At 40.0% G+C, this 18,817-nt stretch overlaps 2 protein-coding genes across 11 annotated transcripts in view; one reads left to right on the forward strand and one right to left on the reverse strand.

Moving 5' to 3' along the window:
* The window catches only part of ralgapa1 (Ral GTPase activating protein catalytic subunit alpha 1), a 73,010-nt gene extending 61,591 nt beyond the window's left edge, over nucleotides 1–11,419 (reverse strand). For 4 of the 7 annotated variants that reach the window (XM_088298577.1, XM_088298747.1, XM_088298491.1 and 1 more), the window contains exons 1-6: nucleotides 10,956–11,418; nucleotides 6,798–6,908; nucleotides 4,102–4,151; nucleotides 485–542; nucleotides 355–398; nucleotides 64–241 (exon numbers count right to left, since the gene is read on the reverse strand). In XM_088298577.1, coding sequence (XP_088154703.1) covers nucleotides 64–241; nucleotides 355–398; nucleotides 485–542; nucleotides 4,102–4,151; nucleotides 6,798–6,908; nucleotides 10,956–11,061 — 547 coding nt within the window. In that variant the 5' untranslated portion in view covers nucleotides 11,062–11,418. Of the gene's footprint in view, nucleotides 1–63; nucleotides 242–354; nucleotides 399–484; nucleotides 543–4,101; nucleotides 4,152–6,797; nucleotides 6,909–10,955 lie in introns of all 7 variants that reach the window. The other 3 variants (XM_088298407.1, XM_088298324.1, XM_088298824.1) reach the window with 2 other exon arrangements.
* brms1la (BRMS1 like transcriptional repressor a) lies at nucleotides 11,394–18,150 on the forward strand. 4 transcript variants are annotated; one of them, XM_088299690.1, is made up of 9 exons: nucleotides 11,394–11,780; nucleotides 12,292–12,448; nucleotides 12,541–12,631; nucleotides 12,724–12,851; nucleotides 12,927–13,006; nucleotides 14,558–14,654; nucleotides 16,145–16,234; nucleotides 16,344–16,408; nucleotides 16,497–18,150. In XM_088299690.1, exons 2-9 carry the CDS (start codon nucleotides 12,310–12,312, stop codon nucleotides 16,593–16,595), a joined length of 789 nt encoding a protein of 262 aa, XP_088155816.1. In that variant the 5' UTR covers nucleotides 11,394–11,780; nucleotides 12,292–12,309; the 3' UTR covers nucleotides 16,596–18,150. The 4 variants fall into 4 exon arrangements, with proteins under 4 accessions (XP_088155816.1, XP_088155748.1, XP_088155807.1 ...); XM_088299622.1 differs by having other exon boundaries at nucleotides 11,395–11,816; nucleotides 12,295–12,448; XM_088299681.1 differs by having other exon boundaries at nucleotides 11,395–11,780; nucleotides 12,295–12,448.
* The last annotated feature ends 667 nt before the right edge of the window (nucleotides 18,151–18,817 follow it).

Below are 18,817 nucleotides of genomic sequence, written 5' to 3' on the forward strand. Positions count from 1 at the left end.
TGAAGATAGCTCTTTTCATATGGAGCAGGTTTCGGGCCACTCCAACAATTCCCTTCTACTTACTCTCAGTTAAGCTCAGTGGTGGGTTGATCAAAGTGTCCAAAGTGCGTGGAGTCCCATGGCAAAGCGGAGCCGGGAAGCCAGGAATTAGACAGGCAAACATGCAGAGTTGCTCGCGTTGAGCATTACTCTGTAATGCCTGCATCCACAACAGGAACAAGCGCACACCTTCTCGACGAATCTGGAGTGCATGGCAGCAAGCGTGATAAATTAAAAAAAAAAAATGGGTACGCTGCTATCAGAAGGAAATTAAGAAAAGTAGTCATGATTTGGATCAACAAAGAACTAAAATACCTTTAAAGAGTTACCGGTGTGCAACAGCTTCTTCAAGATCAGTCCTGAAAAAAAAATATATTGCAAGACATCACACTGAACGTATAGCGCCAGATTTAACACATTTTGTCAAGACAGCTACATTAGTTACCGATGCTGTGAAACTGCCATCGGCTTTGGATTCTCTCTGGGAGGAGCTGGAGGATTTTCTAAAACAAAAGCAGAGAAAACAAAAAAAAATATATAAACATTTCCCTGCGAGTTTGAACAATATTTGCCCTAACTTTTACTGTATACTGAGAACAATTTGACGTTAAAGTAGAAATTTGATCATAAGAATTATTTTGTTAACCTTCAAAGAACTTCAACTTTTAAACAACCATCAAAATCATACACCTAATCAATTAACTGGAGGAAAATGCATCTAAAAATGACATATACTATCATCTGTTATGAATATTCATCGAAATGGATTAGGGGAATTTAATGATGAAAAATATAATATGGGTGAACTTCGACCAATCAGGGATAAACTTTTAAAGTAGTGTTTTACTGGACTTGATCTTTGCTTCCCCTTGGTCTGAGACGATGAGAGGCAAATGGATCAGGTCACTCACACTCTGCTAGCTTATCATTGCCACTCCAAAGTAGGGCTGCACGATATTGGAGAAAAATGACATTGCGATTTTTGGGGAGGCTGCGATGTACATTGCGATATCAAAACTAGAAAAATTTTCACCAGATGACTCAAATAGCTCTGTTTGGGAAGACTTTGCTTTGTTTATTATACAGCTATGGCATGGCCACTTGATAGAAATACGTGCGCCACGACATTTTATACCTTTTGTCTAGCGTGCGGATCTTTTTTTTTTAAACCTTTCTTTCGTGACGGCGTTGAGTTATTTTCGCTTTCGCCCCGTGAAATGTTCTTGCATTTGTGATTTGTCGCTGCTGTTTGGACTTCTTAACATAAGGTGTTATAATAAAGGCGTCTGTCATTGTTTTTTGAGTAGATGGTTTTACATCGGATCCCACTAATGAGTCTGAACTGGTTATAAAGGGTCTCGTAATAGCATTCAAATGGTCGGACAGGTTTGTTGTATTACCTCATGTTGCAGCAATAACGGCGAGGCACTGTCGGCAGAGGGTTTTTTTGTGTGTTGTATATTCCTTTTTATGGACGAAATAATTCCATATTTCGAATGTTGACTTTCTTTTGGGGACTAAAATCTACTTTTATGTCGCCTATTAGCGTTTTCAGAGCGCACAGAGTGGAGGGGGTGGGGGAGTGGCCAGTGACTGGCAAGAGGGAAGTGGTGATCGAGACAGGCTTTGTAGAGCATACATTAGCTTGCTATTTCATTGCACGTCCTACAATGTGACAATCGCGCATGCGCACATCGCAATCGCAATGTTCAAACCGCACATTGTGCAGCCCTACTCCAAAGCACTATGGGCCTGTTTCAGGTGTGGCTGAATGTCATTGGTTTGGCCGTACAAAATAGGAGCACCTGCGAAATTACAGAAACTCATTTAATCCATCATTGATTCCCAACTGCTTTGAGTTTCCATTTTTAAGAAAAAGTATGTGAACCCTTTGGAATTATCTGCTAAATTGGTCATAAAATACATAAAAATCTGATTTAATTGTTTCTTATGTCTGCTGCTTTTCTAATTCATTAGTTGATTTTGGCATTCCAATTTAGGGAAATTTGTCCTTTTCTTTTAAAAAAATAATTACCGTATTTTCGCAGTCATAGGACGCGCTGCAACACCTGTTGAGGGTGTTATTTCTGTCTTTGAAGCACACACTGGGCGCGCCGCCGCTAGCTCAGCTGCTTTTAGCATAGCAATAGCTCAGCTGCTCGCGCTGACTCAGCCCATGGCAATTCACTTTGCCTCAATACCATAAGCAATCGCCACATTTCAAAGACAGTTGCCATGATACCATTGACAATCGCTATCATTAACAATGACTCTAACCCATAATAGGTATCGTGGCAATCGTCTACAAGACTACGTCAGGGGAGGGACTTCACTGGTCACCACACTCCTTAGAGTCACGGTTTCAAAAAAAAACTCAGCATACAAGCAAACAATGAAACAAAGAAATAAGATTAACACAAAACATGTATCTCTCATGCCATCAATATACCAAAAAGAAATAAAAATAACACAAAATGATATAGCAATGCCTTCTGGGAGCCACTCAGACTCAGCCAAATCACATGGCTGTTTAGAGAGATTTGCATGGCTTTTTAGAGAGATGTGCTATTATGCTTTGGACTTTTTGTCTGTTGTCTAAACCTGGGACGTTTCTTGCTTGCAATAACATAAATAATAAGACAGACTACAACATTGTGGACAGCTGCCCTTTTGTCCAGCTTTCTCCTACACCATCACCCAAACACCAGAGTTACATAATGTATAGTCATGGTCACTTTGAAGCATAGATGACTCACACTTTGTCCAGCAGGGTGTGCTAACATGCACTCCGAGCAGCCCAATGAGTAAAAGGGTTGACGGTCGCGAGTGATACTTTGTCCATATAATGAGCGCAGTCGCCTTACAAGGCGCTGTGTTAGTTTAGGGGAAGATTTGGGACTTTTAAGTGCGCCTTATGACTGCGAAAATACAGTAAGTGGGATGTCAAATTATAATTTAAAAGATTAATGTGCTATAAATTTCTTTTGATCATTTTTTTTAAAATCATTTTTTGATTGCCTCGCTCATGTCACGCAATCACCTGCGAGTGCTTTCTCATTTGTCTGTCAAATAAAAATCACAACAACAACAAATACGTAACCCGGTGACAAAACGCGAGAGGAAGCGCGCATGTTCCTGTATGACAAGTGCTTCCAAAAACACTCCCTTTAGCAGGTTCTTAAGGATTGTTTAGTGCTTTATTTACGTCTTTTGGAGAAGTTCAACGTTGTCAGTCAACATGGGACCATCTTCCACATTCATTCAACGTGGCCACTTCTGAAATTTGTGATTGGGTGAATGTAGGTGGAACTTCCGCCTTGCGACATGCGGGGACGGCTATGCGGATGACATGAGTACACCGACATTCAACGTTCGTTCTCTTAATTATTGACGATGCTACATTTTAAGAAATAACATACATACTTTTTGAGGGGGGGGGTAAAATTAAATGATTTTCGGACGTCACTAACGCCAATGATTTGTGAGTGAATGTAGAGGTGCAGCTTGTGCCTAGATATCCAACAGCTTTCGCTTCTGCGGTGGAGGGAGATTATGAGTTTTCAAATCACATCAATGCATTATACAATGATGGTTACACAGCGCAAGAAGAATTACATCATAGATCCACCCGCTACCCCGTATGTTAAAAATAGTGCGGAAATAGAAGTAATTGTTCTACGAAAATATTGGACATGACTCGAATTATACGTAAAAAGAAGCTTTCTTAGCTCGGGGCCTGACCACGCATTCTATGCGCAGCAACAATTTTGGCCGAGTGCGTGGCAAGTGTTGTAGACGTGTTGGAGACGTGCGGTTGTGTGTCACGTGGTGTAACGCGGCCATTGGCGCCTGCATGAACTCGTGAGTAAAGAGAGCCTTTCACCCGTTCGAGTCTGTTCGTTGGCGTCAACACATATTGCGAATCAGAATTTAGGAGCTGAGTTAGAGCCTTACGAATCTGCAAGCAAAGCAAATCGTAGCCCTTTGGATCGCAATCATAAAAAATCTTGAGGTACCCAGACATTCTAACCCTAATATAGAAAACAATATGAAGTACTTTACCTCAAAAATAAAGAGAATTGAGTCCAACTCTTCCCTCTGAGACTTGTGGCCTAAAACATGAGAACATGAAGAAATATGATTTCATTAGTTTATTTTATAATTACAAATTGCACATGAAATCAAGATAACTGTGATAACAATAATCTCTGGAAAATTCCCGCGGAAATTTTGAATGGGCCTGCACTCTTGGAAGTCTGAAAGCCGCATTTGTGGACACCCTGTAGAACTGCGAGAAGCATCTGGTGGCCCTCGATTAATTTCTGAAAATAAATGTTTACAAGTGCTGAGCCATGGAAAGATGTCATACCAGTGTTAGCCACAGGATAGCAGACATCACTCACCAGCGCCTCCAACACGGAGGCTGTAATTGTGAAGAACAGCGTGTCATGGCCGCCATAACATTGATCTCAAAAGAACATAAAAAAGTACAACAGTGATCTCTTTTTTTCCCCCACAGTGTGACCAGTCTGTTTAAAACGCAAGAGGATTACTGTATTTTTACGGCCAAAAGACGGACTGTATCTAAGGGCGTAGCACCAGTTGAAGGTGCTATTTCGGTATTCAATACTTTCACTGGGCGCGCCGCACTACGAGGCGCATGCTTGCTCGCGCACGCTAGCACCAATGCGAATAAGGGATCTGTGCCAGTAACAGCACTTCAGACCAATGAGAGATGTTATGGCAACACATCTAATCGACATCGTAAGGGGAGGGATGTCACTGGTCACCTCACTTAGAGTCACGGTTTCAAAACCAAAAATATCTCTGAACACCATACAAGCAAACAATGAAACAAATAAATCAAATTCACATGAAAAATGCATCTCTCATGCCATTCATATACCCCAAAGAAATACAAATAACACAAAAGGATTACAGCAATGGCTTCTTGGGAGCCAGTCAGCCTCAGCCAATCACATGGTTGTTTAGAGAGATGTGAGTGGTGTTCTTTAGGCAGTGTGGTTTTTTTTGTTTTGTTTTTTGCAGTCTGTTGTCTAAACCTGTGATGTTTCTTGCTTGCAATAATATGAATGATAAGACAGACTACGACATTGTGGACAGCTGCCCTTTTGTCCAGCTTTCTCCTACACCATCACCCAAACACCATAGTCACATAATGTATAAGTCACAGTCGAAGCATAGATGTCTCCGACTTTGGCCAACAGGGTGTGCTAACATGCACTCTGAAATGCCCCAAGGGGATCAGGCCCAATGTTCGAGAGTTACGAGGTCTATACCAGTGTTTCTCAAATAGTGGGGCGCGGTGAGATGCTGAGGGGTGCGCGTGTGACCCTGGGCTACTACATGCTTTTTTTCCACCGTAGTACGGCTAAACGATCGTTTTGGGACCGAAATTGCGATCTCAGGCAACGCAATTTTGCCTACGCTGCGGTTTGTTCCCCATGTTTACGCAGTAGGTCATGCAGTACTGATTTAAAAAAAAAAAAAGCGTCACCCTGCCGCTCGTTGTCCCGGAAGTAATTTCTTTCTGCGCTACTTGAATAGTAGCCGCCAAGCTATCTTGCATCGCAGCAGTATGAGCTTTATTTCTACTACATCTAAGTCCATGCACAGCCGCAGCAACAAGCTGCGTAATGACAAATAAACAACCCAACTAACAAGTAGCCTTCTAAACGAGGAGGCGCTAAGCGCGCTAATCGCGAAAATAAATTACAGAGTAATAAGTGCTTTGGTGTTCGCTCGACTTTTAACAGAAGTCTGACTCGAACCGCGAAAATAAGACGACGGCTACGTTGGCAATTTAGCAGACGCTCACAGGCCGGAACACGGAAACGGATGACGTCATCACGACGAAGAGGTCAAACGTAAAATAAATATTTATCATCTCATCAATATTTGCACCACAGAGGACTGAGTTTCAAGATCCTCACAATAATAGTTCTCAAAATTATATTTATTTTATTGACATCATCTAACATCAATATACAAAGAAAATGTACATTAGTACGAAATGTACAAAAAAAGGTGGCGGAGTGGGAGGGGGGCGCGAATTGTTTTCTTCTTGCTAGGGGGCCGTGTGAAAATAATTGAGAAGCACTGAGAAATCATAGTATGTGGTTATTTTTGTGTAGTTGAGCATTGGATCTTTTCTATGTGGGTGTGCAAATACTCTACATTGGCTCAATAACAGACATGCGCATAATTATGAAATTATTTATTTATGAAATTTGTGAAATGAAATCTATCAAAAATGGCCTTTTTCTCCTGCATTTAGTTAGAAAGTGTGCAGTCTTGTGTGGGCCTTGCAGTACTACTTATTAAAAATGATTGCAACCTCCATCATTTTTATTTGGAGAATTTTTTATTCCATTTAAAATTAAATGTAAGACCAACTTCACAATGGTCACAATCTTATGTTATTCAAAGTCGATACAATACATAAATTAAATGCATTTCTTGTGTTTGTTCTGCAATCGTGATTATGCGATGATACCTCAAGAGTCGTTCGTTAATTTAAAAAAATAATGTTAATTTATTTTGCAATTTGGGAGTCTTTACAATCACAAAGTCCTATTTATCAAGTGTAAACATGTTTTTCGAAGATTGATTTAAGACACTTGAATGCCTTTGTTTTTAGATTCATGTATTCAATGGGTGCTTGCCTGACAAGCTGTGCTACTGTTAGTAATATTGCTTGCTCTGCACCGTTCTAATAATACTGTAATGAAACTCACCCTTTTGCTTGAGGCTGACCTCAATGGTGACAAAGTTCTCAAAGAAAACATAGTAGATATGAGAGTAGTTCAGGTCGAAGAACTGCTTCAGCTCCGGTGGCTCTGCATTTTCTGGAAAATAAATCAGGGAATAGGACAGATATTTAAATCAGAATCAGAATCAGAAAGCCCTTTATTGTCAAACACAGACACAGAGAAGAACATTCAAAACGTCAACAAACTCATCGTCAAGTCTTTCATCATAAAAATCAGAATCTTGGTCCATTTGCTCGAATCATTTTGAACATGAATCCGAAATCCAAAGCGGCAGAACTGAGTAGTCTAGGACGCAGTACAGTGATACTGCACCGTCACTATTGCAGTATTTTTCAGACTATAAATTGCTCCAGAGTTTAAGTCTTGTTTTGGGGGGAAATGTTTTTTGCAAAAACCGAGACCAACAGTAAAGCTCTGACTCGCACCCAAAATACCTAATAGTCTTAATAGGAGCATACTCCAGTTGGATTCAAAACTTCTGCTTTTACCTACAGTAAAGTTTTCATTTTAAGCTTAAAATGACTAAACTGGAATCCTGTGGCTAAAGATAAGAATCCTGGTCGGTTATTGTGCATTTCGGTGCCTTAAATAGTAAATCCTTGTGGCTGATGCTGTCTGTTATGCACTAAAAGTAGTTGCTAACTGCTAAAAGAAAATAGAAGTAGAAAAAGTACATAAGAACAAAACGTAGTATGAACCGGTTGCCAGCCAATGGCAGGGGACACCTGAAGGCCGGAGCCGGAATCGAACCCACAACCTGTGCACTGTGAGGCCATCATGCAAACCAGTCGTCCACCGTGCCGCCCACACAACAATTATTTGGGAGAAAATATAATTTTTTTGGGCTACATGCTTTCTGTTTGTTTGGCTTCAAAGTAACATCACCCTGAACACAACATCCCCCACTGTCCAACGTGGTGGTGGCAGCATCATGATCGGAGCTGCTTTTCTTGAGCCGGGACAGGGAAAGTGGTTCAAAGTGACAAGAAGATGGATGAAGGCAAGAACAGGTCCATTTTGGAAGAAAACCTGTTAGAATCTACAAAAGACCTGAGAATGGGATGGAGGTTTACCTTCCAACAAGACATTGATCCTAAACATAAAGCAAAATCTACAGTGGCATGGTTCAAAAAGAAACATCCAGGTGTTAGAATGACCAAGTCAAATCCCAGAGAATCTTTGGAAAGATCTGAAACCTGCTGTCCACAAACACTCTCCATCTAATCTACCGGAGCTGTTTTGCAAGGAAGAATTGGCAAAAAAATAGACTCAAGATGTGAAAAACTGATAGACATACCCCAAAAGACTTACTACTACAAATGCAGCAAAAGGTGCGCTTTCTACAAAGTATTAACTCGGGGGGGGGGGTGATTGTTTTCACATGTCCTACTTTTCAGTCTTTTATTTGTAAAACAAAAAATTTAAAAATATTGTATAGCTTTTGTTCCACCTCACTATTGTGTCCCACTTGGTGATGATCGTTCTGAAAGAAAAAAATATATAGATCTTTGTGTTTGAAGCTTGGTACGTGGAAAAAGGTCAAAAAGTTTGAATACGTTGTTAACAAGGGACTGTAGACAAGTCTCACTTGTGTACAAGTCATAGGACGAGCCAAGCTATGGAAAAAAGCTGGCTTAGTCCGAAAAATATGCAAGTGCTCCAACGGATGGGTTTTCAAGTCAGTTTTTTCTGCTTTGTGTTGCAAGTCAAAATTTGAATTAATGAGCCAGCTTCAGATATAGCGAAGTGAAAAAAAAAAAAGAAAAGAAAAGAAAGAGATACCATGAGCTGGTTGTTGAAATGGCACAGTCAAACACACAAACACAAAATGAAAACACTTACAAGAAGCACAAAGGAGATACTGACACTCATCAACCCAACTGACTGCAGGCTTCATTATGTCAATCATCAGGCCACGCCTACTTAAAGACACACCAATAAATACATGTACGACATTGTATGTGTGATCATAACAACAATGTAACAATAATATGTATGATGTAATTGAGTAATATATTTATGAATTAAGGATTAGGTTCAGCAACAGGTGGATTTTTTTTTCTGAAACATCCTAGCTATAAGTGACAACGGAGGGAAAAATCCGTATTGTACAAGCATTTAGAGGTCAAACTTAAAAACAAAAAAATGAATATCTCTACAACCTGATGTTAGAAAAAAAAATATATTTTTAGAAATCAGTGTCAAAAATACATTTTGGGACATGTGAAGCCATCTATGATTAAAATTTGCTGAATCGCTTCACCTCCTGGCCATTGGGGCATGCCTGGCGTGTGATTGGACAGTTTTCAAGTTGTTGAAGTTGGCAGAGAGAGTGCCTCCAATATTTGAATGCTGGATTTCCAGAGCGACTGACTCCCAAGTATCACTTCTCACTTTCATTGAGACTAAAGAAATATTAAGTTTACACATGCTTTACTTTTTTCAGTGTCATCCATATTTTTCACGATTTTGACTTTTGTACTAGGTGCAAATGTTTATTTTCAGATGCTTTATTGCTAAATATTGTGATGTGACATGCCACATGTTTTACATGGCAAGGGCAAATATTTCATAATTGTCCAAATTTACACCTATTTGTGTGTTTTTATTATATTGAATCAACATTGGAGCAAATCCCATTGAATAGCAACCTAAATAGATAAATAGATAGATCAGACCAGAGTTTGACACCTGTGTTTTAAAGAGACTAATTCAGGATTTTTTTTTCTTTGTAATTGCTGAGATAGAAATTTTTGGGTCCCTGACAAAATTGCCATGCTCTTCAGTCGCTTTATTCCCCACCAGCAGCAACAGATTGTGCATTTATTCAACAACTGCTATCGGTCACAGCTCACGCCAAGACACTCAGCACACTGACCGACTCACTTGAGCCCAACGTCCTGAGCTTATGTATCAATCCTGTCCTTTCATCGCCGATGTTCCTTTTGGCTTCATCAAAGATTTCACAGACGCACTCACAACAAAGCAAATAAAGAACTTTTAACAAAGAGCACTGCAAAACATGACGTGCGCTGCTTCACCATCGCTACAATGTTTTCTTTCAGTCAATGGCAAGTTTGCCACGAGCAGGTCTTGACCATATCACCCGCCATTTGTATTTCTACACTTGTTTTGTTCTAGTCTCCTGCGAGGGTAATATATTAGAGGGTGGACAAAAAAAAATGGGTTCCCTCTGAGGATTTTTGATAATATGCTGTATCAACCTGCCTACTGGTAGAATTTGCCACACCTTGTTATGACCATATGAATTTTGTCCTACACATGATGTGGCACTGTGATTGTTCTACGGATGTGAGGATTGTTCAGCTATTGATGAGTTCATTCTGAAGCATTGACAATCCAAGACTGTGTGCTTGTGGCATGTGGTATTGTATTCCCTAAACAGCGAGGAGACGCACCCCTTTGTCCAGGGAAAGCGAGAGAGAGCGCAAGAGAGATAGACTTAACAATGGAAAGAGGAAGTTGGGCTACTGTACAGGATACCGAGAGGAAATACTAAAGGTTGTTTTCATCTGCAGTTCGCATGCATGTTGAGGATTTGTGCTGCCCATGTTTTGGCCAACACCGGTACTCTCGCCAGGCTTTCATGTATGCAATTAACAACTCCTGTTGCAATCTAGTGACTCTTTCAAACATCCAAAAGAAGTTACCTTATTAAATGTTATCTGAATCCAAATCAGATGAAGTCAAATACTCCCAAGGTACTGATGCCTGACACACCCCTAAAAAGACCAGGTTCATTTTTTGCATCGTATGCATCATGGACCAAAGGATAATCTTCTTTCAAAACTTTTTTTTTTTACAGAGCTGTCTAAATACTGTTCAATTTAAAAATAATGACTGTACCGTACTTAAAAAAAAAATTTGAGTTAGAAATTGTGTTTACATAAAAAAGTGAGTTGATAAAATTATACCTTGATTAACAATGTCAACTTTACTAGGGAGCTTACAAAATCTGGTTAAAGTTTAAATAAATATATGAGCTATAACCTGAAGAGCTATTCGGAGATTGGGGGGATTCGGTTTGTTCGTTTACGATGACATTCCAAGTCTGTCACGTAGTATTGAACGTTAGCTTCTCAACACGGACATTTAACTTACCTATGACTATTCTGAGATGTTTGAGCCTCGTTAAGACGTCCTTCTTTGGATCCAACAATTTCTGTGTTGATTTCCTGACGTCCCCGTGAGGCTTTTTGGAAAACATTCCCGAGGCTAGAAGACTCAATGAGTCAATTTTAGACAGGGAGGACGTGCTAGCTGTAAAACGTAGAAATTGAGAGAGATTCGGGCGAGCGTTAATCTTCAAATAATAACCGAATGTAACGCAATCACTCCCAGTGCGTTACGATTTTAGCACAGATGCGGCGTATTAGAAAAGCGTGTCCAAATGGACACCGTTTATTTACACTAAGCCTCATAGTTTTTGGACCGCAGCGTGTATAGCATCCATCCATTGCATCTCCTTTCCACAACAGTCTGCAGGCGGAAGGCTCATCTAACTACTAAGCTAAGCTAGCCTACTAGCTCGGCGGCTCACTCGGGGCTTGTCAATACAGAGCACACTTGGGAAACATGGCGGAGAAGGGAGGGGAAACAAAATAATGGATAAAAATACATTCAACAGATACACACGCAATTAAAAAGTACCGTTTTATTGTGGACAGGAAGGGTGTATTACATGGGAATGCAACTTATGTTGATTGTAATTAGGAGACCAAATATCCCTTTACTGGCACTCAAAATAACGCATTTTGACCGCCCTGAGCTAGTGGAGAATTCTGGGTAACGTAGTAACGATGGCTATTTGTGGCGCAGTCAAAGAGCCGCGATGTTAATTAAAAGACTACATTTCCCAACATCTTTCACTTCATCATTGAAATATTTGTTTTTAGCATTTCTTTGGATCCTGGGCAGCATTTTAGGGTAGGAAACAAAACATTCGGATATATTTATTAGAAGGTGAGCAGTGCTGAAACAAAAATCTAACGCTCTACGTTTGTGAGTGCAAATTTGGCGTTGAAATATGTGTAATATGCAACAAGTCCTTCTGTTGCTCATTGTATAGCTAAACGTGCTAAAAGGCCATCATCGTGATCTGTTTTTGTGTTTGTCTTTTGCCAGCCAAATATTTGGCTAAAATTGCAATACGTACGTTTAAAGCTATTTCAAGGAAAGGGACCTTACAACAAGATTCATACCGTTAGCGGGGATGTTTGAAAACTATAAAAAATACACATCGAAATCCAAAACAAGTCACAAAACACAAGCAACTCAATGGAACACGTAGTCATCAGCAATTACGTGAATTACTATAAAAGCTGGCATTACTTTCATGCTACTTCAAATGGAATGCGGTCATTTTAATTTAACACACGAGACATTGAGAGTTTGTCATGGAGTAACCATAGAAATAAACATTTCTTCTCCTCCCTAGCAGAGTGAATTTTGTGCAATGCCAGTGCATCGCGACCGGGAAAGGAAAGAGGGCACAACAGAGGAGATGGAGGTTGAGGATCAGGAACAAGAAGGATCCAGTTCAGAGGAGGAGGACTCTGAAACTTCCTCTGTCTCTGAAGATGGAGACAGTTCTGGTAAGAATGACAAGTGTAGTTGAGTACTGATACAAAATACACACGTCTGATATAGATGCTTAATGCTTTCATGTGTTACTTTTGTGTCACAGAAATGGATGAGGAAGATTGTGAGCGAAGAAGGATGGAGTGTTTGGATGAAATGTCAAATCTGGAGAAACAGTTCACCGATCTCAAAGAGCAGTGAGGAAGAGAACTTTTTTTTTAAGGCTGATATTTGCCCCATCTGTTTGGGCATAAAAGGCAGTGTGAAAATACATATTTTGTGTGCGTAGGCTGTATCGGGAACGTCTAACTCAGGTCAACAGCAAGCTGGCAGAGGTGGAGGCCGGACGTGCATCAGAATATTTGGATCCTCTGGCTGTGCTGCTGGAAAACATGCAGGTCCGCACCAAAGTGGCAGGTAATCTTAACGTGTCACAAAGTCTCTACGCACTGACCAACGTATTCACATTCCAAATCCTTCTTTCTTTATCAGGCATCTACAAGGAGTTGTGCTTGGAGTCTGTGAAGAATAAGTACAAGTGTGAGACGCAGGCAGCGTGCCAGCACTGGGAGGTTAGATCGGAAACACACTCACACTTTCTTGCCCTGCACTGAAGCTTTGAAATCACAGACCTCCAATAAGGCTTATTACAGTCAATATAGTTGTCAAATCCAAAATAATACCCAATAGGTAGGGCTATGCATGAATTGGAGGTGACTCGAATTGAAATGCCAATTGACCCTTAAAAACGAATGTCCAATGAGTATTTCCTGATTCAAGTCACATCACATTACACACACACACGCACGCACACACGTTTCACGTTTATGTCTGATGTATGTGTAGTGGCTCTTGAAAGTATTGGGCCCCCTGAACTGTTCTTTTGGCCATGTTTCAGTTTTATAAGAAAGATTAATTTAAATTTTTGTGAGGAAGCGACATCAAGTTAGACACAATCGTGAAGTGGAACACATTTCATTCGTTATTGAAATTTTTTATTTATTTTATTTTTTTTTTAAACAAAACAACTACAACGTGGGGGTTGCAAAATTTGATGCTTAATGCTTTCATGTGTTACTTTTGTAAAGAAAAAAGCGGTTTCATGTTGCGTTTTTTGCATCAAAATGAATAGATTGCGCCTCATTCATACATCCATCCATCCATCTTCTGTACCGCTTGTCCGCACTAGGGTGGCGGGGGCTGCTGGAGCCTATCCCAGCTATCTTCCGGCAGTAGGCGGAGGACACCCTGAACTGGTTGCTAATCGCATGGTACACAAAGACGAACAACCATCCGTGCTCACACTCATACCTAGGGGTAATTTAGCGTGCCCAATCAACCTGCCATGCATGTTTTTGGAATGTGGGAGGCAACCGGAGTACTCGGAGGAAAACCCACACGCAGGCACGGGGAGAACATGCAAACTCCACACAGGAAGGCCGGACCTGAAATCGAACCCACTGACTCCCTTTCTGGTTCTCAGCGGCCGTCTGCGCGTTTTGGTCGTCCGCACGGCCTGGACTTCAGGTCTCGCAGGTCATCCTATGTTGCTGCTGGGTCGTCGTCCCGCCAGGCTTGTTAAGGACAGGAAGGGTCACTGACTGAGAATAATATTCTGACCCACTATAGTAGTTTTATTTTATTTTCACCAGTCATGTGAGGTTTAATGAGCTGTTGTGATTTTGATGTAGGAAATAAATTTCAATTCTTTCCACTTACTCCCTGCAGTGTGTTCCCACAGCTCTGGTTGGGAAACACTGCTCTCGGTGTTGTTTTCTTAAAAATCAAATTAAAGGTACAAGATGGGGCCGATAGTGATGATTTTATTTCTTTATTTTTTTTTTTAACACATAATTTTACTGTGGCGGCACGGCGGACGACTGGTTAACGTGATGGCCTCACAATACAGTTTTCTCAGTACCCGGAGACAACCCACGCAGGAACGGTAAGAACATGCAAACTCCACAAAGGAAGGCCAGAGCCAGAATCTAACCCTACACCTCTGAACTGTGAGGCGGACGTGCTAACCAGTGGAAAACTGTGACGCCACAGACAATATATTAAAATGGATATATGGTTGGTGTGACGTGTCTGATTTAGTGTGCATATTTGTGTGTGCGCAGAGTGAGAAGCTGCTTCTGTTTGACACGGTTCAAAGTGAACTGGAGGAGAAAATAAGAAGATTGGAGGAAGACAGACACAGCATAGATATCACATCAGGTAACACGCTTGGCACTGTGCCATGTATCCACTTAGCTAATTTTGTTAAACTGTCTGCAACTCTCGGAGCCACTCTTGAGTGTAGTTAGCCACAACATCACATCTTTTTATGCGGCTAAACCTAACTGCCATGTAAACCACAGAGGCCAAAAAAGCTGAACTTGATGAATCCTGCTTCATTTATATCTACAATATCTTGTAGTACCTATGGTATAGTAAATCAGCGGAGTAGCTTCAACTGCTGCATCAGCGCTTTCATAAGATTGCTATTAAAATTCCTTTAAGGTCAGTGCTCAAAATAAGCGGTTTTACATCTGCTCATTACAATAAAATGTATTATGTTACGGTGCTTAATTTCTTTTTCAATCTTGCTTGCGTTGATCAATGTAATGCTTTTAAATTATATATACTGGCGGAACAAAGCAAAACACTTTGGATAAATAAAGGTGCCGAGAAAATAAATAGAAAAAAGCGTATATTTTAGTTTTCTAACGGCACTTTTCCCTAATTTTACTCATCTGATTTCATCTTCTACTTGATAAATGTTTGATAACTGAAGAATGAAATATGTTGTTTACAATTAAGTATTCATTGTGCAAGTGTGCTTAGTGTATTTAGCAGTTTTTGGTTTTATTCTAAAATACGCTAAACATTGACTGCTAACAATGTTAAGGCCACACAGTGCTGCCTTCAATTAAAGTTGCACCATCATAACTCATCATTTATGTCAGACATGCTGGTAAATGCGCTATTATCGTAATTGTCTTTGTTTTTAGTTTGTACATAACCTTAAAGAATAAGCTAATGATAATTATATAAGAGCAGCTGCTTGCTGGAGTGATATGACGCCATTCATATATGGTCCGATTGCTGTATTTGCAACTCCAATCGTTGACTAGTCAACCAGCAAAATAATTGCTTGGGACAGTTCAAGTTGAGAATCGTTATTGCGTAGCCAACATGGATTGAGTTAGTGCTGAATATGAAGCCACGCTTTTTCACGAGACATGCATAAAATGAGCCAAGAAATACAAAAAAAACAAAATCTGAATTAGAAATGCGTGTGAGTGTGCGTGCGTGTGTATGTAGTGGTGCTCATAACCCCCGACCTCCCAACTGCACCTCCTGCCACACCTTCGCCATTCCAGGTAAACGTGTCCAGAAGCGCCAGTGTGCTCCGGACTTTTTGTAGCACAAATGCAACACAATATTCCAACTTTTTTGTTTTGAATAATGGCGAGTTAGTGCATGTCCAAATGCCCGTTAGCATTTAGTGTTTCATGAGAAAGTTGAATTGTCAAAACAGGTGAAGGCGATCCAATTCTAATTATTTAAAAATAACATATATATATATATATATATTTGAACTTGTGAGTGGTCAACCAGCATCCTGGAAAAAAAATGTGTTTTACATTCCAAAAAATGTTCCACTGATTGAAAAGCAACACTAACAGCATTCAACGTCAAACGTTTTCTGTGTTTGTTATCAGAGCTGTGGAATGACGAGCTATCGGGAAAGAAGAAGAGAAGAGATGCTTTAAGTTTGGATAAAAAGAGGAGAAGACCTTCAGTTGTGTCCGATATCCTTTGGCTGTTTTTATAGACAGTAATACATTTCTTTTTATACTGCTGCTTGAAAATGTTGAGATTGCTTATGACGCCTGCGTATTCAACCTTAACCCTTCGTACGACCTTATATTGTCTACATGCTTCCTGACTTGGACATTTTGGAGGACTGGACGGCTATCAGAAAGGTGGGCTTAAGTGTCACTAACATCCCCAAAAAGTGTTTTTCAAGATTTATTTGAACAATGATGTGTGCGTGTGTGTGTTGTCATTCAGGCTGTTGCCACTCTTGGTCCCCACAGAGGAAAGGTGGAGTCGGACAGCTCTGCTTTCCCGTTCAGATCGGACAGAAGCCGACCCATTCTCAACTGCTGAGCATACTTTAGCGACACACCTTTATGAACACAGACGCAAAACATCACTTGAAAACAAAAACACACAGCTCAACATTTCACAGGGTCGCCAGCCTCTGCAGTGCCTCCTGTGGCCAAGGGCACCACATAAGACAACCACAAACAATATTAAACATTCAAGAACTTTACAGCCTGAGAACTGACTCGGGTTAAGATCAAATTGTACATTGGAATGTTTGAAGTGAATTTTTGGTTTGTTCCACTTCATTGTGGAAGATGACAGAACAGACTTTCAAGGAAATGTGTGCTTTCTTTGATAAAAAAACAAAATAACGCTGCAGAACAAATGATTAGAGAGAGGGAGGCATGCACCAACCGGTTTTTGAGGTGACTGCCAAATTCGGAGACACTGTTGTTTGTTGCCGGGACATGAAAGTATTGATATGGCATTTTTTTGTGCTGGAATGACACTCAGCTGGTCTGCTTGTGCTTTAAAAAAAGCCTCAGACGTCCCTCAATTTGGTAACCTTTAGAAATGTCACGCTGTAAATGCTGGCATCATAAATAGAGACGTTCAGTGTTTTCGGAAGAGTGGGAAACTGTATGTACTTATCGCAACTTCAGGTCAACTCAGTGGTGTAACAGCTTTTTTTTATTTTTTACAAAGTACATACTATTACACAGACATTACATTAACTTGAATGTTTTTATTTTGTCTGAAACGTCCGTTTTGTGAACATTTATTTCTCATGAGGGTCTTCCAACTTTTATGCAGGGAAATTGGTGTTTCTGAAGCATGTTGCCATACCAGTTGTTGTATTTTATATTGAATACATTCATTTAATTGGAGTTCAATTTATTTTTTAATCAGTTGTACAGTTTGGTGGTCATTGCAATTGTTATTGCGTGTACCGCATTGTCAAGTTCTAAAACAGTATTGCGCGTGTTTGGGCTTTTCTTTCATCATTGTGTGATGGTTGCCATGCTTATATTGAACTACGCTTGGGTTCTATCTTTAGTTTCAACGTGGGAGATGAACCTTTCAGGACATTTCTAAAGTTTCATTTTACACCACTTTAATAGGAAGAAAATGCTTAATTTTAATGAATCTTTTTACTTGATGGGATACCTTTCCGTTTGAGTCTTTGTTTTTTAAGCCACTCAGATTACACCCTAAAAATGCAAAATCGACTTGGCCAGAAGTTGGGGCATTTAAAAGATAAATATTTTAAAACATTATCTACCTCTTCTCTTTTGTCTCATCTAAATTACCTAAAATAGAAACACGCCTCCATCTTAAAGAAGCAGTTGCTGCTGATCTGTAAATGGATTTGTCTGGTTTTGATAAAGCCTGGGGTGAGGATGCTTCATCATAGCATATGCTGAGGAAATGAACCAAAACTGTTCATGGTAACTGAATAATTAGTAATGAATGAACAATCTGCCACTTAATTGTATTGATTTTATAAAGTTTTTATGATGTAGGTGACATTGGAATTTGTTTGTCACTCAGTCTATGTGTGAACAAAGTGTTCTTGCTGATAGACTGTTTTTGTAATAAAATGAATTTTCTAGAGTTCCCTGTGGCGTCTGCTAATAATTTCACGGATAAATTGATGAACATTGATTGGGAGCCTCTTGGTCTACAGTGAATAAAATAGTGTTTTAGAGAGGGGAATTAAAAACATTCAAACTCACGTTAGAAAGGAGACAACACACCTTCCACCATTGAAATGTATCTGATCAACCCAAAATAACATTCATTGTCTAGACAGCTTTCACAGCATCAGAAGGAGCTTAAAGTTCAAAAGGGAGTCAGTCTGGAGGTTACAAAATTGACAAAGCATTAAAGACAGCATGGAACACGGTGGCGACATAGAAAAAGTATCAATTAAAGTTTCAACTTCCCCCATCCTAATAATTACGTTCCAGATTTCAGCAAGGCAGGCCCCAAAACGTGTGTACATGCAGGTTTTGGATCAACACATGGCATTCAAGTAACCTCTTTTTAATGCACATCTTTGCTTATTTCAGCAAGCCAAATTCTGCACGTGTTACATAGTAAAATAGTGTGAGCTTGCCAGCAGTCCAGACCTGTCTCCTATTGGAAATGTGTGGCACATTATAAAGCGCAATATACTTTGAAAGTGTGTTCAATTGAATCTAGGTTAAAAATAATTTGTAAATCATTGTATTTATGTTTTACACAACATCCCAAATTCAATGTAATTGGGGTAGGTAAAA

The sequence above is a fragment of the Idiotropiscis lumnitzeri genome, chromosome 1 (genome assembly GCF_059441095.1).
Source record: "Idiotropiscis lumnitzeri isolate Australia: NSW breed Sydney's pygmy pipehorse chromosome 1, RoL_Ilum_1.0, whole genome shotgun sequence".
In the NCBI taxonomy this organism is placed as follows: domain Eukaryota; kingdom Metazoa; phylum Chordata; class Actinopteri; order Syngnathiformes; family Syngnathidae; genus Idiotropiscis; species Idiotropiscis lumnitzeri.